Source organism: Aulonocara stuartgranti (genome assembly GCF_965226115.1).
Source record: "Aulonocara stuartgranti genome assembly, chromosome: 14".
Classification (NCBI taxonomy): Eukaryota; Metazoa; Chordata; class Actinopteri; order Cichliformes; family Cichlidae; genus Aulonocara; species Aulonocara stuartgranti.
Window position 1 is genome coordinate 12,073,109 of NC_138950.1, and position 26,973 is coordinate 12,100,081.

The following is a 26,973-nucleotide window of genomic DNA, read 5'->3' on the forward strand; positions in this document are numbered from 1 at the left end:
ATCGCATTAGTCTTGTGTTTGCAAACATCATTAAATTTGAGTCGATTAATTTTCTTTAGACAACTGTAAATAAAATTCTACTCATTTCTATTTAGACTGGGAGTGAGACTAAACTCAACTCCTGTGGATGTGCTGCCACCTAGTCCTCACAAAAGAAAACAAGGGTCAGTCACATCACACAGAAAAGTTCCTATCTGATCCCCTCGCAGTCAGCTGATTCGTAATTACAACAGCTTTAAAATAAGTAATTCCAAATTTTACCATTTACGTTTGCTACAGCGAGTGATCAGAAAACACGGAAAACAAAAAAAAAGTAGCAATGTTTTCTTCTGTTGCTGACATCAAGTTTGTGTTGAAATATTTAAACGAATAACTACTAACTGATCATTCTGAAACAAAAAAGAGCTTTTGGCTTTAGATCGTGACAAATGGAGTGGGTTTAAATTGAATTTGGTTCCAGTTTCTTAATAGATTAAACATGCTTTTCAGCCTGGAAAGATCTGATGTTGGTAGCTAATGTAACTATTATGTTATGGGTGTTCCAGAGTGACAAAAAATAAAATAAATAAAGGAAAACTAAAAAGATCCAAATTTTAAATCACCCTTGCACTTTGACGAGCTCTATCTCAGACTGTTTTTTGGAGTATGACATATGAACATTCATTATCTTGCAAAAGTTATTGTATGACAAAAATTTACTGATTCTGAGGGTGTGACACTCACTAATTTTCCATAGAATGACTCATGAAAAGTTCTGGCACAGCTTCAGCTATTTCGAAGTTGCATAGAAGATGAAAAACAACTGAAACACATCGTGTATGTGAACTTTACCATGTATATCCATCACCCACAACAGCACAACAAAAACATGGTCAGACATATGTGACAGATCAAAAGAGGAACCCAAAGAATAAGTGTCACTCCATTTAAAGCCACAGCAACAACAAAGTTAAAGAAATCAATAGTCACAATAATAATAAAATAAAAATATTAAGACAGATTCACCACAAACTAGTGTCCACCAGTTCATCACAGAATCCGAGTACTAAGATGGTAGCAAGTAAAGCGTGCATCTCATAGGCATTACCTAAACAAGTCAGTATTGTTTTAGGGGCAAACTTAAACAAATTCTGGTTTCTATCAGAATCAAAGTGGGAGATATTTCACTTTTAAATTATATTTAGGGGGGGGGGGGGGGGGGGGGAGTGCTGAAATGTTGAACTTTTGTTGAGTGATGAAAGCAGCGCAGTGTTCCTCAGTCCTCGGTGAACATCATCTTCACCAGGTCTGCTTTGAAACATTCCTCCTCCACCAACTTCTGAGGCTGAAACAAAGATTACACAGAAACGACGCTTAACATTACAGAAATATCCAATATTAGCTGCCTTATTAAACAAATAACTAACTAAATAAATACATAAACAAATAAAGGTAAATGCATTCTTACTGTGCCATATCGCAGCAGTGTGGGAACTCCAGTCAACTTCAGTGTCTCCTTGAAATCGTTCTTTGGATCCTTCCAACTGGAGTGAGAAAGACATTATTAGGAAGCTTTTAAAAGTTAACAGTACAACATTTAATAACATAACAAGACTTTGGACTATGCATTGAAACACATTTTTACATTCATGTGAACAAATGGCTCTTGGGAGGCAAAAAAAAAATTATCACAGCAAAAACGGATATTGCATATTTGCACAGCATACTGTTTAAACAGAAACAGTAAACAGTTATCAATAACAACTCTGTCTTTCTCACACTGCAGATAAACTTTGTGCTTCCTTACTGCTTCCAGAAAAATTAAAAGGTTAAGTTAAACTTAATTAACTACTGAAGTGTTTCCATTCCTGGTTCTTCCAGACCGCATGTGAAAGTGTCTTTGAGCAAGATAATAAACCCCCAAAACAGCACTCAGTATATCATTAATGTGCATTAGTGTTTATAAAAGTGGTTTGAGTTGGTTAGAGCGGTCAATAAGACTACAAAAGTGATTTATGTATGCAATACACAATGATAACACTCCATTCACATTAGGGAATAAAACATAAACAGAAGTAGTATGGTTAGTTAAAGCAAACAAACAAAGAAAATAGCAAAAGTAGCAAAGAGTTAAAGTCTCCTAGTATAAAACGCATGTAAAGGTTCAGAATGTGCCTCAGCCCACTCTGAAGGTACACAGTACTAGAAACCAGTCTTCTCTAGTTTAGAAATTGGGTGGGGAACTTTAAAAGCCAGTCTCTCCTGTAAACTGGGCTCGTGATAATGAGAGCTCATCGGAAGATGTTAAATATCACAGCACTTTATACCAAAGAAGAAATGTTTAACTGGCTCTGTGGTCAGCTGAAGAAAATGAAAATATAAATTCTGATCAGAACAATGATCGGTTTCAATTTCAATTAAATTACATCATGTTTCATGTATCTTTTAATTCTATATAACTTTACAACGGAGATTCAGTCAGTTACTATCAAGCTTTTGTGCCACAGTAAAATCCTTTTATTGACAGGCTACCTGCGATTCTCAACAAGTAAACATGAAATAAAGCTTAGTCTGTTAACTGCACCATGATGTGCTATAGTGGTGACAGCGCGTGACTTTTGTTTGACTAAAGATTTGGAAATAATAACAGCTTCTCACAACATGCTGGAAAAAGGAAGCATAAAATACTGACTAGGCTCTTTCTCCAACTTGGCAGTAGATGAAAACAGAGCCCTCCGGAAGGTGACTCAGCTGTCCTCTTACAACTGGCTCAGCTGGAAAGGTAGAAGTCACAGGATGAAGCACAAAATGCTCTTTATGCAATTTTGATAAAGAAATGCTAAGAAAGAACTCGACTTGTTATTTTTCAATAGTTCTAATCTCAACAGCAATAAGCAATGTCGTTACTTTCCTGTTCATTTTAGACAAATTTTCCATCCATAACAATCACATTTGTGAAAAAATTTAATTGTTATATAACATTTAAATAACACTGTCACATTCAAAAAAGACAGAATATATCCAAACTCTTCATTTCACCTGGTTAATTAAAACTTTTGTGTAGAAATGATTTACTAAACCACATACATACATACATACATTCTGTAATTTCAATGCACATACACTGGTCACTTTATTAGGTAGATCTTGCTAGCACAGGGCTGGACCCTCTTTTTGCCTCTTTTTGCCTACAGAGCTTCACTATTTTTGTGGCATAGATTCAACAAGGTGCTGAAAACATCCCTCTGAGATTTTGGTCCATATTGACTGCATAACAAAGTTGCTCCAGACTTGCAGGTTGCACATCCATGATGCAAATTTCTCATTTAATCACATTTTATGGTGCTCTGTTGAATTGACATCTGGCGATTGGGGAAGGTGATTTGAGTACAGTGAACTCAGCGTCAAATGCAAGAAACCAGTTCGAGATGATTTAAACTTTGTAACATGGTGTATTGTCCTGCAGGAGGCAGCAACCAGAAGGTGGGTACACTGTGGTCATAAAGGGATGGATGTGCTTACTGATTAAATGATACTCAGCTGGTACTATGGGACCCAAAGTGTACCAAGAAAATATCCTCCACAGCATTACACCACCATCTGCCCGAACCTTTGATACACGACAGGATGGATCCTTGCTTTCATTTTTTATGTCAAATTCTGACCCTAAGATCTGAATGCCACAGAGGAAATTGAGACTCTGACCAGGACACATTTTTCAATCTTCTGTTGCCTGATTTTGGTGAGCCTGCGTGAATTATAGACTCCCTTTCCTGTTCATAGTCTGGTCATCTGCTGCTGTAGCCCATCCCCTTCCAGCTTTGATGTGTTGTGAATTTAGAAATACTCTTCTCCATTCTATAACTGTAGCAAGTGGTTCATTGAGTTACTGCTGTCTTCCTATCAGCTCGAAGCAGTTTGGCCATTCTAAATCATTTTCACCCAGAAATCAGCCCTAATCCTCTGTAAACCTTAAAGTTGGCTGTGCAGCAAAATCCCCAAAGTTCAGCAGTTTCTGAAACACTCAGACCAGCACGTCAGGCAACAGCAAAAACCGTGCAGTATTTCAGTATTTAAATCACCTTGTGTACAAAACAGAGGCAGGTGAGTGTAAAATCCTTAAGTAAACCTAATTTCTTATATGTAAACCTAAACTGCGTTAAATACATAACGACAGATTAATGTCTATGCTTTTACTATATAATATGCCATTAAAAGAGTGCACTATCACTAACACTGTAGCCAAAGCTAAGTCAAGCAGCATTTAAATATCAAAGTCTTTAAGACCAAAAAAGTCACGACAAAACAGTGAGAATAGCAGCTGTGGCTGTAAGTTGCGTAATATATCCAAGTATCAGATTTCTGAGGTTACCTTTGACACAATCTGGACACCAGCTCTTTCCTTGCTTGTCTTTATCCCCTGAAAAGTAAGCAAAAATATCCTTCCCTTTTCTCTCAGACACAGCCCGACAGAATTCATCATACCCGTGTACATTTACTTCTTCGTAATGGGCCATTATTTTAACCAAAGCTAATGTGACAAAGCACAAATTTAAACTGCTAAATTTAACCCGTGCTGCAAGTGTAATAATCAATGCAGCTTCTCTGAACTTTGGTCCTGGTAGCAATACTCTTAAGTCGACGCCTACTTCCGGTCTGTGGAAAAAGTTCTTAAAGTAACCGCTAAAAGAAATCGCATTGTAATATATTCTTTCTTATTTATACACTTAATTATTCTCCAGTATTTAAATATGATATATCATATGTGATATATTTAGTGAGAATGCCTATTCTATCACACGTCATTATAAAGCGTTTGCGTTGATTTTTGGCTTATTTGACAAGCCGTAGTTTAAAAAAAACTACTTCCGTCTTTAGGGTTGTGTTGTTGTCATGGCGCCGTTTCAAACTGTTGAGAAGCTAAATTTAAAATTTAAGAGATTAACGAGGTCCTGTATTTTAATTATGCTTCAATTAGCCACTCGGTGCGTATAGCTGACTTATAATTCATATACAGAAAGTGGAAGAACTGATTATTAACGACGGCGAAGTGCCTGAATTTAGTTTCTGGATTGGATTAACTTTATGTTAGCAAAATTAGCTCCCATTAGCATAACATTTAGTATTGTTTACTACAGTGACAACTGTTTTTCGCTGTAATGACTGCACAATCCCTGCAAAGTGGTCCCGGGATTTTCTCAGGAAAGCAGAGCGAAGAGAGAGACTGGGTTGCTTTAGGATCAACCAGAAATGTTCACAGCCGCAGCGGTTTAACGGCTGGGATCTCCCACACCAAGGTAAACAGCACTGAAAGTCTGATAATATTCATCTATCTTTATTATATGCAGTTCATCTTTGCATATATACAATTTGAAATGGAAAAGCTAAGACCACATACTAGTGATACATACACAGACCTGGAGCTGGTTGATTGAGATCAGCTGGTCCTAGAGTGCAGCACAATGTCAACAATAAATCTGAATATTACAGTCCTGAAAGTCATAATATTTATCGCTACAAGGAGTAGAGGCAGTGAAGGTAGAGACATTTAAATACCCGGGATCAACCATTCAAAGTAATGAAAAAGAGGTGGAGACGCGAGTGAAGCGTTTGTGATAATACCCTTTCTCTCTTCATTTTTAAGATTTTTGTAAGACTTCAGTTTGAAGCATATCACTATGTTCATATCACAATGTTTGTAAATAGCTTGGTGTCAAAGTAAAGCGCCTCAGTGAAGTTTACCAGAGATTCATGTACTGTTTTTAGTTGGATTCAATTTCAATTCAATTCAGTTTTATTTATAGGCGCCAAATCACAACAACAGTCGCCTCAAGGCGCTTTATATTGTAGACCCTACAATAATACATACAGAGAAAAACCCCAACCATCATATGACCCCCTATAAGCAAGTGCTTTGGTGAAAGTGGGAAGGAAAAATTCCATTTTAACAGGACGAAACCTCAGGCAGAACCAGGCTCAGGGAGGGGCGGCCATCTGCTGCAACCGGTTGGGGTGAGAGAAGGAAGACCGGACAAAAGACATGCTCTGTAAGAGAGACAGAAATTTAAAAACAAGTGTGATTCAATGCAGGGAGGTCTGTTGACACATGGTGAGTGAGAAAGGTGACTGAAAGGAAATGCTTAATGCATCATGGGAATCCTCCAGCAGCCTGCACCTATTGCAGAGGGAGGATTCAGGGTCACGTTATCCAGCCCTACCTATATGCTTTAGCAAAAAAGAAAGTTTTAAGCCTAATCTTAAAAGTAGAGATAGTGTTTGTCTTCCGAATCCAAACTGTAAGCTGGTTCCATAGAAGAGGGGCCTGAAAACCGAAGGCTCTCCCTCCCATTTTTCTTTTAAATACTTTTAAATACTCTGGGAAAAACAACTAAGCCTGCAGTGCGAGAGCGAAGTGCTCTAATGGGGTGATATGGTACTATAAAATTCATTCATTCATTTCATTTTAGCATCAAGCTAAGGCTTCATTCATTAGGATTTACAGGAAGGTTTACAAGATGGTAGTGAGACCTGGAGATGGTCGCACTAGAATTAGAATAGAATAGAATAGCCTTTATTGTCATTGTACAGAGTACAACGAAATTGGAGTGCCACTCCCTTGGTGCAAGTTTCAATAATAAATATAAATGTAAAATATAAAAAGTACAAAAAAACAATTGTAAGTACTCAAACAATAGTATGTACAATATATACAGGATAGCAGCATTAATATAATGACATGAGATGGTCGCACTAGAATTAGGCGCATTTTCTGAATATTTGAATGCCATCTAATACACATATTATACATATAGGCTCAAATATATACATACACCCCCAAGCCTCTGGCATTATTCTGTCTAAATAATTGTTCACTCTTCTTGATAAAATTGGTAGAGTTAATTTAAATTGGTTAGTTTCCTGGCATGAGCCTACACAGTCCGCAAATATTCATCAGGGTTAAGGTCACAGCTTTCAGTTCAGTTCAGTTCATTTTTATTTCAAACATTTCAAACATGTGCCTTCACAATCATTACAAAATATCATTCCATTATTTGTTTGTTTTGTTTGTTTGCTTTGGGAAGACCATTCGAAAAGCTTCACGTTAGCCTGTTTTATCATTTGTAAAATCAGGTTTGATGTGTGTTTGAGATCATGGTCCTGTTCAACATCCAGTTGTATCCAAGTTTCAACAATCTAGCTTTCGCACAAAGAGGATGTTATTATTATTCCATCTGCTCATCTGTTGAAAGAAATCATTAAAAGCCCCAAATTACTACGACATTTATATGATATGGTATACTTTATCGTATGAATCTCTTGGTAATTCTGGTTCCATGTTCCCTAATGATTGTATGTATCCTTCTGACCACAACTATATGCAATGACACCATTTCCTAAATACCTGTTATTGATAAATATATCTGATTGTGTCTAATCATAATGACTGATTATACCAGATAAAACTGACTTCTGTCTTGCACACCACAGCTGCTGTTCAATGACACCGTCCCTGCAAGTACTAGAAACCGTGCCACACATGTCGGCCTGCCTGCCCCCATTGTGATAGAGCGACTGCTGCCTGTATCAGAAGTTAAGGAAAATGTGGATAGCACCAGAAGCTCTTTCAGCTTCACCACACTCTCTGAGGAGAGGCTTCAGGCAGCTGTTAAGCAGGCCAAGCGAGATCTAAGACGAAGGCGCCTTGAATCGCTGACAAAATTATCGGCCAAACCTTCTCAGGAGGCCTCACTCTTTGAAACAAGTGATGTAGAACTCCGTCAGGTAATTTAATTACTTTTTGTCTATAATAACATTCTTGTTTATATAATATGAAATTAATTGTTTGTGCCTGTTTAGCAAATGAAGTTTATTTCCTCTCTTTATAGGAGTTTGCAGCAAGTCCAAGTAAGATGATGTCAAAAGCATCCAGTCCAAAAGAGAAGGTGACTGTAGCTGGAGCCAAACGACACACATCCCAGAAACATCCTATTTCATCCATGCCTCGAATGAGCCGCTCACCCCCAACCAGAGACCCTGGCCTTAGGCAGGTAGAAGGAGACAAAGAGGCACCTTTAAGCCACGAGATCCACAGGCTGCAAAATGAACTGGAACTGTATATTCAGAAAGTGGAAGAGCTGGCTAACAGAGGTAGCCCACAAGACACCTATAACTTGAAATGCATGGAGTGTAATCATAATTTTGGAACCCATTGCAATGATCACACTTTTCCTATGATTTCACTACTAATGCATGATGCTGATAAATAATGCACAATGTTTTTTAAACAACAGGGGAGAAAATACAGGAGTCATTAGAACCTGAAGAGGAAAACAAGTTGGAGATACGCAGACAGAAACAGGCAGCTCGCTCAGCTCGTATTATTTATGTTCTGCAGCAACAGGTACTTAAATTTCTATTGAATGCCATTAAATGTTTGTCACTGGATTTCCTTTTGCTCTGCTCCTCTAGACAATGTTCTCTCACATTATTTAACAGGTAAAAGAGATACAAGAGGATATAGAAAAACTACGAAGCCAGAAAATGTGGGATGCTAAAAAGGTGAGAAGAAAGTCACATTTTGGACTTCATGGCTCTCCCCTCTGCCTCAGCCACTCGCGGCAGATGGCCACCCCTCCTGAGCTCGGTTCTGCCGAAGGTTTCTTATTGTTAAGAGGGAGTTTTTCCTTCCCACTGTCACCAAGTGCTTACTCGAGGGAGGGGGCGGCATCTGATTGTTCTATCTTTATAATTTTTTAAAATTTGTTTTATTTATTTGTTATTGTAGGGTCTTTACCTTACATTATGAGGGCCCTGAGGCGACTGTTGTAATTTGGCACTATATAAATAAAATTGAATTAAATGAGTAAAATCAGTCGTGTCTGATTTTTTATTATTTTTTTTTTTATGAAGGAGTTTTGTTTAAAAAAAAAAAAGTTGACATTTCTGTTCTTAATTTATTTGCATTCTCTTTTACTTTCAGTCCATGGCGATAAACAGGCTTGCAGCTGCACATCGTGGGGCACTGAGGGCTTTACAGGTTTTTATCCATCAACTCTCTGATCTGTCTCACAGCAAAGTGCCTCCTTATTCCAAAGAACTGGGGCAGCTGATTCGCCAGCTCTCTTTGTGCTCAGCTAAAGTTGAAGTGGACCAGGGCTCAGCTGTGCCTGAGACTGCCCTTGACATCCTGCAGAAACTAGAGGTAAGGATCACGATGTAACCGCTGTATTCACAGAGTGATGTGTGTTTTCCTAGTGTAGACTTGGCTCCTGGACAATGCAAAAACAATCAGCGGAAAGAAGCTCAATGTGGCAAACCAGTGCAGTATTGTATTGGTCCCGACTTTAAACCTACTTTCTTATTTTACTTAATAAAGGCAAATATTCATGCATGAATTCCAACTAACTGCAGTGCAGGTTTAGCAGAGCATTACAAGAACAGATTCTGTATCTGCTACTGTTTCTAGGTCACAGATCGAAGTAGTAATACGATTTTAATATGCCTAAATGATATGATTTTTCCAGATGCATCATATATTTTTATTACATGTTATTTTCTTTGTTACATTGTTTATTTGTGATATTACTGTAAACATAGATGACTTGTGCTGCAGGATTAATCAATATTTAGTGGAATTTGTCTAAAAGTAAAACTTATTTTAGGAAAATATATATTTTTTGAATTGAGTGAATAATCTCAGGCTTTGCTGTCACTTCATTTTTAATAGACTTTGGATTCTGCTCTCAGTAAACAAGAGATGCTCATAAAGATGCAGGCTCAAGCATGCCTTCCGCAAAGGAAATCTCCTCATCGCAGCAAGTCTCCTACGACTGCACCCAGGCGTCCCAAACTGCAAGGAATTGCTCGAGGTCCTTGCAAAGCAAAAAATCCCAGAAGAGGCCTCCATGGTGAGCACTGTTTACTAGCTTTGTGTATTTATTAATGCAGACTTCCTGGGTGTTGTTTAATGATTATCATTTCAACTTAAGACCTACTTGTTGATAGAGGCCTGCTGACGAAGGACAAACCATTTGCTCTCCTATGTATATAAAAGCCCTCCAAGGGCTTCTGTGCGGTTCTCTTGGGGCCTCCCACTGTGCGTAAATTGCTGTACCCAGGCTTAAAATTGATCAGGGAGCCAGGAAGTGATAGGAAAACAAGATTTAAAGTGCAGAACTCTGGCATTTGGTCCCCTGCTGTTTAGTATATGAGCAGTTAAGTCCTGCTGGGTATTATTGGGCTGAGAGGCAGTGATGATATAAACACCTAGAGTGAGCCTCATCTGCAATCTAGATCTCCCTAGAAACCTGAACCTAAACCACACATCCACCTGGCTGTCAAGAGTGCAGGCAAATTCTGTAATCGGTGGTGTTGTCTGCTCCCATCAGGGTTCAACTTAATTGAATTGTACTGAAAGGGATAAAGAATCTTGTTTGGTTTTGACTTTTATTTAGTTTGAACTTAAGATCAAAACAAATAAATTGTTTAACTTTTTATTTTTGTCAGCAGATAAGAGAATGGCCTCCCAGAAACCCAAAACTACTCAACAGCCCCTCAATCGAAGAGAGGTGCTGCGGTCTGGCCTGGAGAGCCTCGTCCAGCAGAGGGAGCTGCAGAGACGATCCCATACCAATACTAACAGCAGAAAAGAGCTGCCCTCTCAGAGAAAAACGGCTGAAACAATAAAGGTGCTGGGCTTGTACTGAACTCAGTATTTCACAAGACACAGAGAACGCTTAATAACATGTTATTAGCAACATGATTTGTTGTTTGATATCATACCCTGTGAAAACATATATATATATATATATATATATATATATATATATATATATATATATATATATATATATATATATATATATATATATATATATATATATATATAATTTTTTTTTTTTTTTTTTTTTTTTTTTAAACCAATGATCAGACGTAACCAATGTGAGGTTAATGTAAACTAATAATTAAATATTTATTTTCTATTTTTATTATAGCATAATCAGATGCAAGATACAGGCTTCCAGCAGCCTACAGTCTCCTCTCGGCTCAGAGTGAGCCAGCTCCCTCAAAAAGAGCACTCTGTGCCCTGGATACCTACATCTCCTCACTCTCCTCCTCCACAACGGTGAGTCTGTTATCTCTCTGTGCAGTCCTCGGCTCACTCGATGATTAATGTCATTATGTAAGTACTGCTTTAATGTCCGAAACGCTGATCTCCAGGTAACAGTTTACATTTAGTATGAAATAATATGTGTGGACAACCCCCCCCCCCCCAAAAAAAGACCATTTTACACAATTATCTCTTTATGAATTTCAATCAAATTGTGGATGCAGGTAGGCATAATCAGATTATCTGATGGACTAAGAGGTTGTATACATTATAGGATTGTAGATTGTATTCAATGTTACTGGTAAAGTGCAGCACATGCCATATGCACCAAATTTTTCATTTTTCATTGATGACAGTTGCTTATAAGGAAAATCCGAAGAAAAAAAAAGTAATTTGGTAAATATAGTATAAGAGATGTAAGTGTCAAAATAAAAATTGCTCTTTCGCTTTCCATTGAGTTGTGTAATATAGCATCTTTCTGTTTACATTTTTTAACCCATTCATCATTCTCTGCTATCAGCAGATCCCCACAAAGGGGAAGACCAGAGCCTCGTTGTCTCTTTTCTCCAGTGAAATCCTCACCAGACCCTCCAAAGCAGAGGCCTGGAGGTAGTTTGGCAACTGAGCCAGGCCTAAGCTCACAAAGGAAGAAAGAAGCTCAGAATGAAGCATTAAGGTGAACCTTACCTCCCAAAGTTTTTTTTTTTTTTTTAACCTTATTTTAAATACACGGGTTGGCAGTAATCGGGAACAATAGGGAAATAAAATGTGAAAGTTAATCTCTCTTCCATCAGCTCTCCTCTGTCCTAAGCTCGCTCCCTGCAGATGATCACAGTCTTGTGCCCATTGCAGAAGCTATGTGTAAGCTGGTTGGTTTAGTTTAGAAAAAGGCCTAATTACTCTTGCTTTCATGATAACAGTCTGAGATGTTACATATAAAATCAAAGCTTTGAACCATAAATTACACATCCTTCATGGCTGTTCTTACAGTGATAGTGGAAAAAAGGCAAAAACTTGGCTCCCGTATGAGCAGGACCTGTGACCATAATATTAGATATAAATGTGTTTTGATAAGTCTGTTTTCCTGTTACTGTGGTGCGTTGCAGGCCAGAGGCAGCTGTTGCTAGTGAGGGACCGTCAACTTTTCCTGCAATATTTTCCAACACTGGCTCAGGCTTTCTTCTCTCTAGGGATGCAAATGCACTAGTGATCTGCATGTGCATCTGCACTTTTTGACTCTCTGAAAGGACCTCTGATTGGCCAGAATCTAATATAATTGGCTAGGTTTTCTTAAAACCTGATAATGGAGCCCAACTAATATGCAGAAGTTTAGTTAGGAATTTTTGCCTGATGGCGAAAAATCTGCCTGTCCCAGCTTTTATCGCTTCTACTTATTATAAATATATTTTTTCAGATTACCTTGTAATCTGTGTCATTTCTGCTTCTCACATTAGATTATCTGTCATAGCAAAATGCCACATGGGTGGAATCTAGGAAAAAGGAACATTAATGAGAACATTCAGAGAGCCATTTCTAACCTTTATGTCAGACCCCACTTGCTGAGAGCCAGAGGCAATACTCTGATTCTAATTCAAAGTTAATTCTTTCCAATAAATTAATCTAGGTGCCAGCTAGATTGAGGCCATTTCTCTTTTTGAGTGATTAATAGTTTGCCTGTTTTATAAGCACCTCATTGATTGAGTGTTCCACATATGTCTCCGTTTAATCAAATCTTAATTACTGCAGTTGTGCTTTCTTATTAATCAGTGGCTATCAGCGTGATTAAAGATGAGGATTATAAATTATTTATGTGCAAAGCTTCTTTGAGCTTACATTTTGCTTCATTTGATGATTGCCTGGGTGATGCAGGAAAGCTTGGCTAGATAAGATGACTGCGCAGAGACTGCAAGAGCTGAACCAGCTGAGTAAAGAAGAGGCTGAACGCATTCAGAGATTAAGGTACAGTACTAATAAAATTATTGTTTTAGCAGATTTGGATCCAAGGTAATGAAGGCTTAAAGTCATGGTGAATATTAATATAGCCAAAAAACTTTTTTATTTCATGTGCCCCCTAATTGCAACCTCTGCAGACACTATGGGATAATAACAAACTCCCTCTGACCGAAATAAAAGGGATTAATTAATGACATAAAAAAGTAAGTACAGTGTGTGTGTATATATAGCGATATATGCACTTGCCCTTTAACCTTTGTAAATACTTGGCATTTATGCTGTTTAAGAAGAAAAACATTTCCCACTCGGTTCATTGTGCTCACAATCAAAGGAGCATTTACTCTGGGAATTACAACATGGGCAACATTATCTACTGACAACAGAACAAAACAATGAGTGGAAAATAATGCAGACTGTGATTGCAGCGCATCCATTCAGCACCAAGGAGAGCATATGTTCCTATAGACCGTTGTGTATTTGTTAATTAGTCACTGGAGAGCCCAACTTTAAAAGGCTGGCAACAAAACGCAATGTGCACAGAGCAAAGTCAACACTTAATTACACTACTGTGAATGTGTGGGTTAACGCTACTGTGTTCTCTGTCACAAAGACGTGTAGGCCTGCTCTTTATTTACTCACCTTGTCAAGAGGGGAATACCACTGCAGGAAACATGTAATGTTAATTAAGAACACATGCAGCCTCTATAGTTTTATGGGTTACGTAACATTAACAAATTTGCACATAGTGTGTTACATGGAAAATTGAATGAAAATTCACCATTATTACAGATCTGTTTTGCCTGTGTGTTATACCCATGGCAGGTTCTTTTTGTTTGTTTGTTTGTTTGTTTGTTTGTTTGTTTCTGTTTTAAAGCTAAAGAAAGCTGCAGAAAAGTGTTAAAGTGTTTAAATTAGATGTATAAAGAGTCACTATATCTGATTTTTTTTTTTTCCTCCTGCCACTGTGACAAGTAAAAGCACTAAACTGCTTCACTTGTTTACAGGTGATAAGTTGGACACAATAGACATCAATACAATCAACAGGCTGCATTTTGAATAAAATGCTTATGTCACACTTAGTGAGTCTTTTATGCTTCCAGCTGCTCTCAGCTGGTGAAACTCTTAACTGGCATGTCAGCCTTTATGGCTTTTTTTTAAATTGGTTTCAACAGTGAACGTAACCATTCAATATAATGCCAGCAAAGAGTTTGACAGTTTTGACCTTATATGCCTATTATAATTACAGATTAATGTGAATAATTTAAAAAACACTGAGCCTGATGACTATTTCTGTTGTGTGTGAATACATTTAGCTGTCAATGATAATGATTGATAGTGATGATTAATTAATTCTCTCATGCATTTCCAGTAATGAGAATGTTTTATTCGACTCAAACGGATAGTTATTTTAAAAGCTTGGCAGAAAGTTTTTTGTTTCTTAATCAGAGAAATTCAATCTTTTAATTAATTCTGAACCCAAGGTGGGCTAAAATTCCAAATATATTTTTAACTATACTTTATGTAAATACTTTTTTTTTTTTTTTTTTTTTTAAATTTTGTGTCTTTAAGTTAAAGCAGCTCAGCTTCAGAACTTCTGTGACAGCTTGCAGTGTGGGTGTGTTTTGGTTCACAGGTCTGAAGTTGTCTCGCCAACTCAGTGGGCTGAGAGAGCTGAGCAGAAGGCCAGAGAGAGAATTCAGCCCCTTCTGGATGAAGCCCAGGTAGGAGGACTTATCTGCTGTCCAGCTAGTGCCAGAATTTCTTCCTTTTATAAACCTCCTAAAGACAAGGGTGACAGTTGTTGCATGTGAATGATTAAATAAATCTAAGTTTGTGTGTATGCGTGTGTTTGGCTTCAGATTTGCCTCGTAAAATAAACTGAGATTTTTATTGTGCCTTCAGCAAATTGGTGAGTCCAGGAACAACAGAATGAACTCTCCACTGAGGAGTCGAGTGCCTGAACAGGCCGCAGAGAGGGTGAGCTTCACTACAGGAGATTTGACATTTAAGTTTATCATGGCAATGATTTAAAAACTGTGCAGCTAAACTCACAACACTTGTATTTATTTTTTTTTGTAATTATTGCCATTTACAGGCAGAAGAAAGTGCTGAGCAGCTGAGTGAAGAGCTGCTGGACGATTTGTTAGAGGACACCGCCCGGGTGGCGTGGACAGTTAGGACAGACAGACAGCTGCAGGGCATGGCCCAGGACATGCTGCAGGCCCCAACCCTGGAGAGTATGCTGCTTCGTATGGAGGAGATACAGGTGAGAGGGACCCACCAGTGAAAGGTCACTATGGAATTTGAAAGGTCACTGGTTACTGGTTTAGTGTTTATAATGAGCTGTTATGACAGCTGTGGTCTGCGTCTGAATACTGATGCATTTTCCAGACTTGATTACACCGTTCAATTTGTTTGACAAGGCTCTTTGTCAGTAGGATGCTGTGTTTATAGAATCTGGTTCTCTGTGTCTCTGACAGCGGGATCAGGAAGAAGTGAGGAGACGGTTTGCTTCTATCACCTATTCAGACCCTCTTTACTTGAAACAACCAGGACCAGCAGGTAAAAAAAAAAAAAAAAAAAAAAAGCCAAAAACAGACGATTTCTGCACTTAAACAAAAAATGTTATCTGCAAGTGCAAAACCTAGAAAGTTATTTCACAGACCTTTCCTGTAGGTGGAGACAGTGCTACAACTGAAAAGGCCAGATGTATGCTGTTGTCCTTTTGTCTTTCTATCTGTCTGCTCCTTGCTCCACCCATCCCTCTTAACATTTCTCCCTTCTTTTGCTTTCTCTCTCTTCTTCTCAGGATCCCAGTCCCATGCCCCCAGCTCCAGGCCAGCCTCTCCTCAGCCAATTAGGCTCACAAATCCAGTGCTGAAGCAGACCTCTGCAGCGGATATTGTCCTTGAGAAACCTGTCATGACTGGGTGGGTTTCTCTGTCTTTTCCCCTTTACTGCACAAGTCATTTCTATGTCTCATCTTTAGCTGATGGCTTCCATTCATTGCTGTTTAATTCGTCTTGAAAAGTCAGCAGGGAAATTTTGGAGTGTTCTCAGAATATTAACTGGAGCCCAGTATTAAGGTTTGACCTATTTAACTCCCTTTCCAATCATTTGAGCTGAAATTATAGGTCTTAGCCTCAATTATTGGTCATCATAGCTCAGCTCAATGCTCCTGATTGCACAAAATTATGATATACTCCCTTTTTTTAACAAATGCAAATATGTAAATGGTGGATTTTAATTACTTGGAAAGTATCAGGTGACTTTTAATGAAATCTTATGAGACAAATTACATATCAAATTACCTTTAATGACTTGCTTTAGTTGCTGATGCTGTAATGAAGAGAAACAAACGGCATCTTCCACAGGAAGTAATTCAGTGCTGGTTTAATTGCACCTCTAGACTCAATGACAAGGAAGTGGTTAATGTTCTTTTTTTCCCAGCTATACACATTTAGTCTTTTTCCACATGACGTGTGTGCCCTGTAATCACTGTTCCACTGGGAGTCCTTACTCATCCTGCAAAACTCACTTGGTGGCTACTGTACCCAGGGCAGACTCTATTCCTGACTCTGGCAGCAGACTCCACAGGGAGACCCTCCACTGCCCAGGGCTTTAGCTGCAGCTGCTATACTGCTTAAATTAACGAGGAACTTGGAAGGAAAGAGAAAAGAGACTGGAAGGGACTAGAAGTTGTTGACACAGACAAGCCAGCAGGATACTTTTAACAAATTCAAGCTGCAAACATTAGCAAATTAAAGTCTGTCAGTCTTCATCTGCCTCGGGTTCACTTCACTTGATGGAAACTTTGCCTTAAGAGCCACTTTGCTTAACTGTTCTTAATGCATCTATCAAGCAATAACTCTGTTCTCTGGCAAACATAACACAGGTGCTTTTTTGAGAGGTGTCTTTTTTTTTAATTAGCTGTTCATTTTAGAGGCATCAAGCCTTCCAGCTTCTTAACGGGGACAGTCATTTGATAACTGCTAGCTCATTTGTTCTGAAACACCTTGAATCACTGTAGCTCAGAACAGACCCGTCTGCAGCACTTTCATCCTCAGTCTGAATTACAGCTCCTCTAACAAGTGCTGGCAGCCCACTGGACCTTTATGTGTTTTGTTTTGGTTGACACATTAAATCACAGTGGATGTGATTGGTGTTTGTTTTTTTGTTTTTGATTTTTTTTTTGACATGGATCAATAGAAAAACACTTTGATTTGAAAGCAAGTACTAATCTTAGTAAACAAGTTGACTAGAATGCTTATGAATAAAAGAACACACAAGGTGATTGTGTGTATTGAGCCCCTTGAGTTATTATCACAAGATAAATAGTAATTCGGTTGTGCTGTGTATTCAGAAAAAGGGACGATTGTACCATAACAAAACAGTTGGTGATAATTGAATTAAATTTAAATTCACATAGATATCAGTGAATAATTAATCGGCTCAGTATTTCAGCTTTTTGCAAGGCATGTTTTATCTGTATTTACTTGTTTTTTTTGTTTGAAAGCATTTGAAATTTCTTGGTCATGCTTAGAGAAAAATGCAGCTGGTTTCTGTTGGTACACAGATCGATTTAGTCTCTTAGTGAAATCAGTGAGGTTGACAGAGAAATTCAGCAGCACAGAGGGTGGATAGCTTCGCTGTCTGCTGAGTCACACATGCCATCACAGAATCCTTTTTCTTTCTTTCTTTTTCTTTTTTTTTAACCATAAGATGCTCGTCAACTTATCTAGTCCAATAAAGGCAGTAAGACGAGACTGATGGTGGTCGTGCCATTAGCTCTTGTATGCGTAGTATTTTTAGGCTCTGAGGTTGCTTGTAATGTAGTAATTGTACTCATTTGCATATGAAAAAAGGATTCTATATATTGTCCCCATTCTCTATTCTCTAAATGAAGCATGACCCAGCCTGTTCAGCACTTACTCCATGACTACTGCACTATCTAACTTGCGAAAGAATAAACCTCCCTGCAAGACACTGACAGATTGTTTGTTTGGTTTCTTTCTAAAGTGCAAGAAGGAACTTGTTGTCCACCTACAGTGTCTCTTTTTTCACAGTGCTTTGTCCCCCTTAGAAGTAATAAAGTTGGAAGTAGGGAGTCGTTTGGAGTGAGATGGGGAGAGAAATTGTGTTTATTAGGCACATTGTTTTACAGAGCTGTCTTTGGGGGACACAGAGTTGCTTCGTAAAATGAACTGAGCTGTAAGGGAGATGCTTTGGCTACCTGTGCTGAAGGATAAAGAGGCCCAGGTGTCACATAGTGCAACACATACCAGCGCAGATGAAGGGATGAAAAGCTAATGCGGAAGCAAACCACCAAGGATGCTCTGTAAGTTAAAAAGCCTCGCCTTATGTTGTTGCAGTCTATACGCTAAATTTAACTGTTGTTGCTTTATAACTTTAGGTTATGTCAGATTGTGTGCGCAGCAGCCCTTTGTATAATAATCACAACTACAACTGCCAAATAGTTCACCTCTCTCACCAAAATGATCAGGTCTTGAGAAATAATGGTAATTCTAAAACTGATGCCAGAGAGCAGCAGGTCATCCCACTGGTTGCTCTCTAAGGAGCATCATTTTCCAGACATTTAGGAAAGTTATTTTGATAAGCAGCTTTTCACAACTGCAGCTCTTTCCTGTTGCTTCCACAGCCCTCGGATCGAAACCTGTGGTTAAAAATGTGGTTTGTTTTTCGTGCTGATGTGGGATTGTGTTAATCCTCTGTCAGTGTTGACTGTCCTGGTGTTCAGTGTAGCAGAATGGTGAGGTTTAATTTGGGAACGGGAAAATGAGCAAAGAGCTCATCATGTGTGTTCTCTCAGCCCTGAGTTGTTGTTTACAGCCCACATTTTTCAGTCCTGAGAGACACATCAGGCGACATGCTCGTCATTTTGTGCCTCACACACATATTTATACACACCATGGGGGAAAAAAACATGCCACGGAAATAAAGCTGCATAATTTTCTCAGTGTGACTATCAATGGAGGCTTCTTAGGTGCTACTGTTTTATAGCTAAGAGGGACATTGTCACATGGTATCGGTTATCGGTTTCCTGATTTTTGTATTAAGTAAGCTGGTTTTCTGTAAGCACTGAGCCAAGGAAGGTGAGAATTGATCGGGAGTTTTCAAAAGAATACTAACTGAAAGAATAAAATAGTTTTATATTTAGTGAGTGCTGCTACTCTGTTCTTTTCTTTTAATCTATGCTGACTATAGTCGGGTTACTTAGTAATGACAGGAGAGCCCAGAGGGTTTTAACACTTCCACTGACTCTAACCAGGCGTAACGCTGCCTTTGTCACGCTAAATACTCTTTCCAAAACAGCACGCGCTTCTTACCTTGGGTGTCTTTGTTCAGGTGCCTGTGCGAGCGCTGTCAAACAACCACGGAGACAATCTTTTAACACATCAGCAGAGCAGCAGATAAGATTTATGTATCCATGGTGAGGAGCCCAAACCTCAGTCTCCCCCATCCCCCCTACAGCTCCATCAGCTAGTCAAGCAAATCAATAAAAAGATAAGAAGCTCACTCAGAAAAATTAAAAACCGTGCATTTATTTTATTTATTTATTTCACACTGCTCTCTCCCACCTTTTTCCTCTGTGGCTACAGTTGTCCCCTCCTGTATGTCGTCACTTTGTAACCTGGTGGATTTTTAGTTGTGATGTCTTCTAAGTTCTGCACCCACATTTAAATCAGTCCAGTGCAATATTATAAAAGAGGATTTTCTTTTTGGAATATTGAGGGTTTCTGTTGTTTTGTTTTTGTTTTTTTCCCCCCAGTATCCTCCACCTGTTTCTTTCCACACTGATCTTCCCCGCTGTCACTGAGGGTTCATTGAGCCTCGCTTGAATCACCCCCTTACTATCTCTCAGCCACTTGTGGTTTTATCTGACTCAGCTTCAGCCCAGCTTGCATCCCTTTTGATATATCACATATGGCACCGTCCTGTGCCAGGTCCCATCTTTGCCAGGCTCTGCGTGGCTTTAGCTTTTGTTGAGAAATGAGAAGACAAACCTGAGGTGATCGCGCTAATGGCTAATGCTGCTTGCTTGTTTGGGTTTGTGTAAATCCGGTGTGCAGGCCAAGTTGCAGGTGCTACAACGTGATGGATAGAGGATGTTTTGTTAGTGTTTCAGCATTTTGGTACTTGTATGCACTAGCCAAACAGAAAGGTACACAGAGTTGTGAAAGCACAGATTAATGAAATGAAGGTTCATCATGGATGTCTCATTCAGTTTCGAGTGAATTTCATACGGCACAATAGAGTAACAAACTATTACTAAGAATTTGTCGTGATATTTAATTTGCAAATCTTTTTCTCAGCACTCATATCACCTTTTCACAGATTGTTATGCAAGACCAATCTTGCTTTGCAGATGGTCTTTTGTGCCAAAGTATCTGAATGGTTTTCATTCACAGAAAACACAGGCTAGTCTATTTTCTTTTCAGAAGCGTGGGAGCCATTGCGACTTTAAAAATAAGCGAGTTTGCAGGGTACAGAATTGTTGTTTTTCCTGTCAAACAGTAAATCGACCCATTTCAGACTGGAAGCATGGTTCGCTGTGCTGGCACTTTGATATTTATGGCCACCCCATGGGTTGCAGCCCGAATAGTCAACACTGAAACAAGTTTAGCTGAGGCCCAGGGAGCACAATAGAGAGGCACTTTGCTTTGGAGCTGCTGCAACACTAAATATAGCACAGTGAGCGCCATTGCAAGAGCCAGGCTGATTTGTCAAAGCAGAGAGGATTATAAAGCCAGACCACGGCGATGCCCAGCTGAGCCCCTGCTCATTCTGAGCAAGGGGCAAGCAAGAGAGCTGCTTGCACTCTGACACCTCTCCTAAATTCATCATCTACACCCTCAGTTTGTGTTCTACTGCAGTTACCTTTTCTCCACATAAACATCTCTTAGAGGTCATCTTCTCATCGTGTTGCTTTCTCAATGGGATTCTCACTCTTTCTATAATATTATGAGCTTTTTACCTGCCCTAAAGTGCCTTTAAAATGATATAAAACTGAATTGAACTGAAAATACAATTTTGAGATATTGAAAAAATATGTTTCTTGGTCTCACCTTCTGAGCATCGTCTTGTTTTTCCACATTCGCAGCTTCCTGTGTGAGAACAGCCTGACAGAGGAGGCATCCCAAGATGAGCAGCATCCTGCAAACAACACCATGTTCCCTGGCCCTCTGGAGGGAAGCAAGGCGCCTGTTATCTCAGTGCCAGGCAGCATGCTGAGAGGCATTCGGCAGTACCGGGAAGACTATGAGGCTTACCTGCGCGCTGTGGCTCATGAGGCTGTGGGCAGCTTCGACCCCTGGGCCGTTGCAGACGGGTAGAAAACTGATTGTTTTAATAATGACTTAAGCTAATGAGACATGTGCATAAACATGATCAGGGAATTTTGTTTGCACTGGCTGATTGCCACCAGTGTTTGAAGTATGCATTGCAGTTATGATCTGTCTCAGTCATCGTGATAGTCTAAAGTGCTTGAGTTTAAGACAACTGCAGTTGTATTTTTAGATTTTTAAAGATGTTTCACCTTTCATCCAAGAGGCTTTTTCAGTTATAAAAGCTGATAGGGAGTCTCAGGAATTTACCTCTTAGTGGGGTTGTCCCACTGAAGGTGAGAGTCACTGACCCACCTTGTCATTATGTGAGTGATTAGAGTCACGTGAGCCAAGGTGTCAATTCGCTGCTCCATCCTAACATCACATGAGTCATTATGGTCACATGGGTCAAGGTGTGAGTGGGGCTTGTATGGTCTGGGGAGGGATCTCAATACAGTGCTATAGATAAAGATTTTTATAAGCTCCCTCAACCGCTCGAGCCTTCTTGTTTTGTGTTTAGCTTAAGCTTAAAGGTAAATATGTAACATGGCAGTATAGGAGAAAAACAGCTTGAAACATTTACATTTAACACCTGTGACATTACATGTGTGCATAGATCTCCACTAGTGCTACCTTTGCTTTGTATATTGGATGGCACAGTGCAGTGGTTAGCCTTGTTTTTTCACAGCAAGAGAGTCCAGAGTTCAAATTCACTGACCATCTGGGTCCTTTCTGTGTGGGTATTCCCTGTGCCTGCTTGGGTTATTTCTAGATACTCCGTTTGCTGCCCAAAGACATGCATGTTAGGTTAATTAGTGATTGATTAATTGGTTGTAAAATACTGCATGCTCACATCTACAGCTATGTTTGTGTTTCTCTCTGTGTTAGCCCTGCAGTAGACTAGCAAACTGTCTAGGGTGTACCCCAGCATTTGTACTGTGACAGCCGGGATAGCCTCCAGCCCTCCCGCGACCCTGAATTGGACATGCTGTTAAGAAAATAGATAGCTGGACATTATGTCTTGTGTTGCACTCATCTCCTTCTGTGTTAGCATGCTAATCTGCTATTGCTGGCCCTTCTGCTATGTCACTTTGTAAGATAAGATAAGATAAGATAAGATAACTCTTTATTGTCATTGCACAGTCATACATAGTACAGTAGTACAATGAAATTGGAAAAACTGTCCTACGTCGACACTACATATAACACGACACGATATGACACATCACAACGTAACAAACAACACAACACAGTATATTAACTTAGTATAAAAAAGAAGAATAAGTGTATGTGTATTGCACACTGTTATTATTGCACATTAATTATTATTGCACCTTGTTATAAATATAAATATTATTGTTATCGTTTTAAACATTGTTACCTCCCCCTAAAAAGTCCAGGGAGGTATCCAGTCAGGTCAGCTATTTACATTGATCAGGGCTATTGCCCTGTTGTAAAAGCTGTCCCTGAGTCTATTTGTTCGGGACCTCAGCAGCCTGAACCTCCTGCCAGACGGCAGCAGCTTAAACACCCGGTGTCCTGGGTGTGTGCAGTCCCGTAGGATGCTGCGTGCCCGCTTGAGACAGCGAGTGCTGTACAGGTCCTTCAGGGAGGGAAGAGGATGTCCAATGATTTTTTGGGCCATGTTGATGACCCTCTGGAGTGCCTTTCTGTGTACCATAGGATGTGAGAGTAAGTCAGTCTGTGCTCGGTCCAACATGAGAGACAAAGTAGCAGTGCTGCCCAGTTAGATTTTTCTTTGCCATGGCCTAACATTCTGACCTCTTTACAGTCATTTCCAACACAATCAGTGAATTGAAATTGTGAACGCAGCGATGGCTGATTCATTTGCTATAAGACTGATGGAGAGCAGGAGATCCTGTTGTGCGTGCTTTACTGTGTTTCTGCTTCCTTTGACACAAATTATGAAGTTACCTTCCTTGGCCACCACACAGGCAACAACAAGGATTGCATTATGGATGTTGGTTGATTTCTGTCCTGCACCAGTGTCCGATGATGACAGACATAAACACTGGTTGTGAAGTTACAGCTTCCTCTCTCAGAATAAGTTATCCTTCTAAATGCACATTAAGTGTTCATGTATATCTTTATTAAGGGGCATTAGCTCTCAGCAGGACCTTTTTCAGTGTTCAGTTTCATCTAGAACGCCCTCAAACAATGACATTTTCCACCTAATATAACTATTTGCTATGAATGAGTCTCTTCAACGCTGCAGCAGTTTCAGAGTGAAATATGAGTTTTTTTAAGTTGTCCTACACATTAATGATATGACATGCTTAGTGTTTGTAACTAGAACCACGCTGAAGCAGATCTGTCCTTTCTGTTATTTATTTTGTTCCTGGATGCGATTGACGGACACTGTGCACAGCAGGAGGCGCTCACTCAGAGAGGATCATGCAGAGTTTATGGTTTGCATAGTGCGCCTCTGTTGTTCGCCGCCGGTCTTCTCTCCCACTCACAAACTTAGATACTTGACAGGCCGCTGCTGGTGCAACGCTGGCTTCGTGCCATCATTGTGAACATATTGAACTTATGCGTTTAATATATGAGTTCTAAACTTCTGAAAGCTGTTTGGGATACCAAACAGCTCGATAAACTGTCTTTCTTAAGTTTAGATCTGAAAAACTGTCCAGTCCCACCCATGGCATCTGGCTGACTGTGTCACTGGCTCATTATCAGTTTCACATCAAAAAGCCAAAGTTTTTAAGACATGAATCTGTACTTAGAAAAAACAACAACAAGATATTGCGTGAGAAACCATCCAATTATCTCAGTGTTTTTGGAGACGGAGAAGGCATACGTATAGACTAGTATGACCCCTGCTGCTCTGACACAGCGCAGAAAGCTTTCTGTGTGATGAGATGGTAATGAGCAGCCCTGTGCTGCTGTGGAGCCTTACCACCTGGAGGATCTCATTCATTCTGTCTGCTAACAGACTGATTGCAAGATAGAAAGACGTCAGCACTGCCAAAACAGCTATTTGAATTTCTTTATGCATGTAAATAAAACTTAGTGGTAGGGTCCTAGGATCCTAGTTCACTTTGTATAAATCTGCTTTTTTATTTTGATTTTCATACATTAGCATAAACGGTACACTGTGCAGTCACTGGTGTGTTAAATATAAAGATAACTTGGAGTAATTCAGAAGGGCAAGCACGGTTCCTTGTATATTGATGTTAATGATATTTTATAATGCCTGTTCCCAAACCACAGCGGCACATTCTTCTCTGGATTTCTCTCGCTATATGGTGCTGTGAGCAAAGTGTTCTTGTCATGACCCTTTAGAGGAACAGGGAGTTCAAAAACGCACAATTACTCTGATAGTTTTGTTGCACTGACGTTTCAGTGGATATGTGAAAGTGTTTCCCATTTTCCCTCATCCTCTATGTCCCTGCCTCAGTCTCTGCCTGTGTGTGTGCGTGTGTGTGTGTGTGTGTGTGTGCTGACCCAGATAATGATCAAACACTGAAATTTAGCTTGGTGCTGCACACAGTTCACGAGGCTTCAGAGTTATTTTGCTCTGTTTTATGTTTTTAAACTAAGTTTTGCATGTGCACCTCTTAAAAAAACAGATACCACATTTGTTCAGAGAAATCAGCTTTAATTTGACCTTCTGCATTTTTGAAGATAATGACGCAAGACTGATGATTTACATTTACTTTGAAATTATAACCACTGCGCACAAAGGACATGTTTCAAGTGATTTGCATTTGCCATTGTTTTCAGGCCCACTGACCTTTTTATTTTGCATGTCTTTCAAAATTTCTAGCCTAAAATCTTGTGAGAAGACCGAAAATAGCAGGAGCAGCAGCAACATAAATACCATTGTCATATGTGATTTGTTTTGATGCCACAAATGAATTCTACCAAATTGAAGCGTATACATTTTCAAATTTTAGAAGACTTTTTTTTTTTTTTATACAGGTTATATATGATTTAAGGAAAATAACCATGTTTTCTAACATCTGCACCTCTTATCCTCTCACAGCTTGGCTGACGAGTTGCTGTCGGAGGCTCTGGCTGACGTGGCAGCAGAGTTTCAGGATGTCGTGGAGGAGTATGCTGAGGCCGTCTTCACCTCTGAGTTCCTGCAGCCGCTCCGGTCACCACCCGCTTCAGCTGCAGCGTTTTCCGGACAATAGGATGCTGCAGCATGATGGATGCAGCATTATCTTTAAAACCTTTGATATTATGTTTGCTGTGGATGGAAATTTTTACCTTGTCAAACCCTGGACTACTATTATTTATTATTTTTATATAGAGTATTGTATGTTTTACAATCAGATATTTTATTTTTGAAAGTTTTTATTTATTTGATCTTAGACAAAGGTCTAAAAACACGTTCATAGGTAACTTCTGCAATGACACAATATGATTTTATTTTACTGGGATCACAGATTTTATTATAAAGCTCGGCAGAAGAGATTGTTGAGTTACACAGGGAGCATTAGTCACATTACTTCTTTTGGTCCATCTGTATCTGTGTTTGCATACCTCTGGGAAAGTTAGTTTAGTGTAGATAAGCTTAGAGAGACCATTAGAACATTACAGAGGATTATAAGATTACAGCCGTCCCCTTGCACTTGGTCTAAATCTCCCTGAGGATTACTCACACTTATTATTTTCACATTGGCATATGGAAATAAATTAATTGCATACGGTTTCCACCAAACTGATGTAGAAAGCCAAGGACATGGTGCGCTTAAGGTCTTGTAAATTGATTTCTCATTCATTTTAATGTCCAAATAAAGCGTCTCAGCACAGAAAAAATACTTCCCTCTAAATTTAATGTGTTATCCCTGTAATCTCTGTCCACTCTGAGGGTTGGACCACATGAAAGGAAAGTGATAAGGGTATGGTTAGGGATTCTTTTTTCCTTTTTCAGGCTTTTGAACTTGGTTGAGAACTATTTTAATAATTCTCTTTTCTGTGCTTTTCTTTCTTAATTGTGGTAAAATGTGTAGCACAAATTAAACAGGACAAACTTGACAGGCTGAGAAAATGTCTGAGTCCCTTGAGAGCAACATGAAAGCCAGGCAAATAGAGCAATGGGGGCACATGCAGATGCTGCACTGGCCTGTGGGGACCAGCCTTTGATTGGGGACATACAGTGACTGAATGAATTAGCTCACACGGAATCAGCTGCCCCGTATTTCCTCTCAGGCTGTGTTGTGTGTTTTTGTGTGTGTGTGTTTGTGTGTATGAGGGCGTCAGAATGCATGCAAGCTTTAACAGTCTCATGCACAGTGCACATTTCCCCTTTGTGATCTCTGATAAATACAAACTGGTACGTTCAATGTGAGGGAGGTGTTGCTGTCTTTACATAGGTATAAGGAAGGCAGGTAGCTCTGACATGCGACTGGGAAACATCAAAGACCATAAAATAATGAGTTGATTTATGATTATTTTTAGCTTTTATAGTTCAGGAGACGTTTAAAAGACAAATCAGTGTATATTTGCTTTGTCAGCACTACTTAACATCAGGGAGCAGCTTAGCAAATCTTACAGTAAGACCAAACTGTTTTGATCTTTGAGGCTTTACTGTGGTCGACTTGGATGTCCTTG

General features: G+C 39.3%; 2 protein-coding genes across 4 annotated transcripts; one reads left to right on the forward strand and one right to left on the reverse strand.

The window, feature by feature from the left end:
* Positions 1-810: 810 nt before the first annotated feature.
* txndc17 (thioredoxin domain containing 17) lies at positions 811-4,598 on the reverse strand. Its single transcript, XM_082502791.1, has 4 exons — positions 4,352-4,598; positions 2,672-2,753; positions 1,448-1,523; positions 811-1,324 (listed from the first exon to the last, which is right to left on the reverse strand). The coding sequence occupies exons 1-4, from the start codon at positions 4,494-4,496 to the stop codon at positions 1,256-1,258; spliced, it is 372 nt and encodes a 123-aa protein (XP_082358917.1). The 5' UTR covers positions 4,497-4,598; the 3' UTR covers positions 811-1,255.
* On the forward strand, positions 3,193-26,180 carry kiaa0753 (KIAA0753 ortholog). 3 transcript variants are annotated; one of them, XM_082502781.1, is made up of 19 exons: positions 3,193-4,083; positions 5,118-5,276; positions 7,468-7,761; positions 7,866-8,127; positions 8,271-8,380; positions 8,476-8,538; positions 8,960-9,181; positions 9,707-9,887; positions 10,486-10,667; positions 10,974-11,104; positions 11,613-11,765; positions 12,959-13,048; positions 14,676-14,763; positions 14,945-15,019; positions 15,138-15,308; positions 15,523-15,604; positions 15,852-15,972; positions 21,165-21,392; positions 25,397-26,180. In XM_082502781.1, the coding sequence occupies exons 2-19, from the start codon at positions 5,139-5,141 to the stop codon at positions 25,548-25,550; spliced, it is 2,745 nt and encodes a 914-aa protein (XP_082358907.1). In that variant the 5' UTR covers positions 3,193-4,083; positions 5,118-5,138; the 3' UTR covers positions 25,551-26,180. The 3 variants fall into 3 exon arrangements, with proteins under 3 accessions (XP_082358907.1, XP_082358906.1, XP_082358908.1); XM_082502780.1 differs by lacking the exon at positions 3,193-4,083 and adding an exon at positions 4,612-4,633; XM_082502782.1 differs by lacking the exon at positions 3,193-4,083 and having other exon boundaries at positions 4,647-5,276; positions 10,489-10,667.
* The last annotated feature ends 793 nt before the right edge of the window (positions 26,181-26,973 follow it).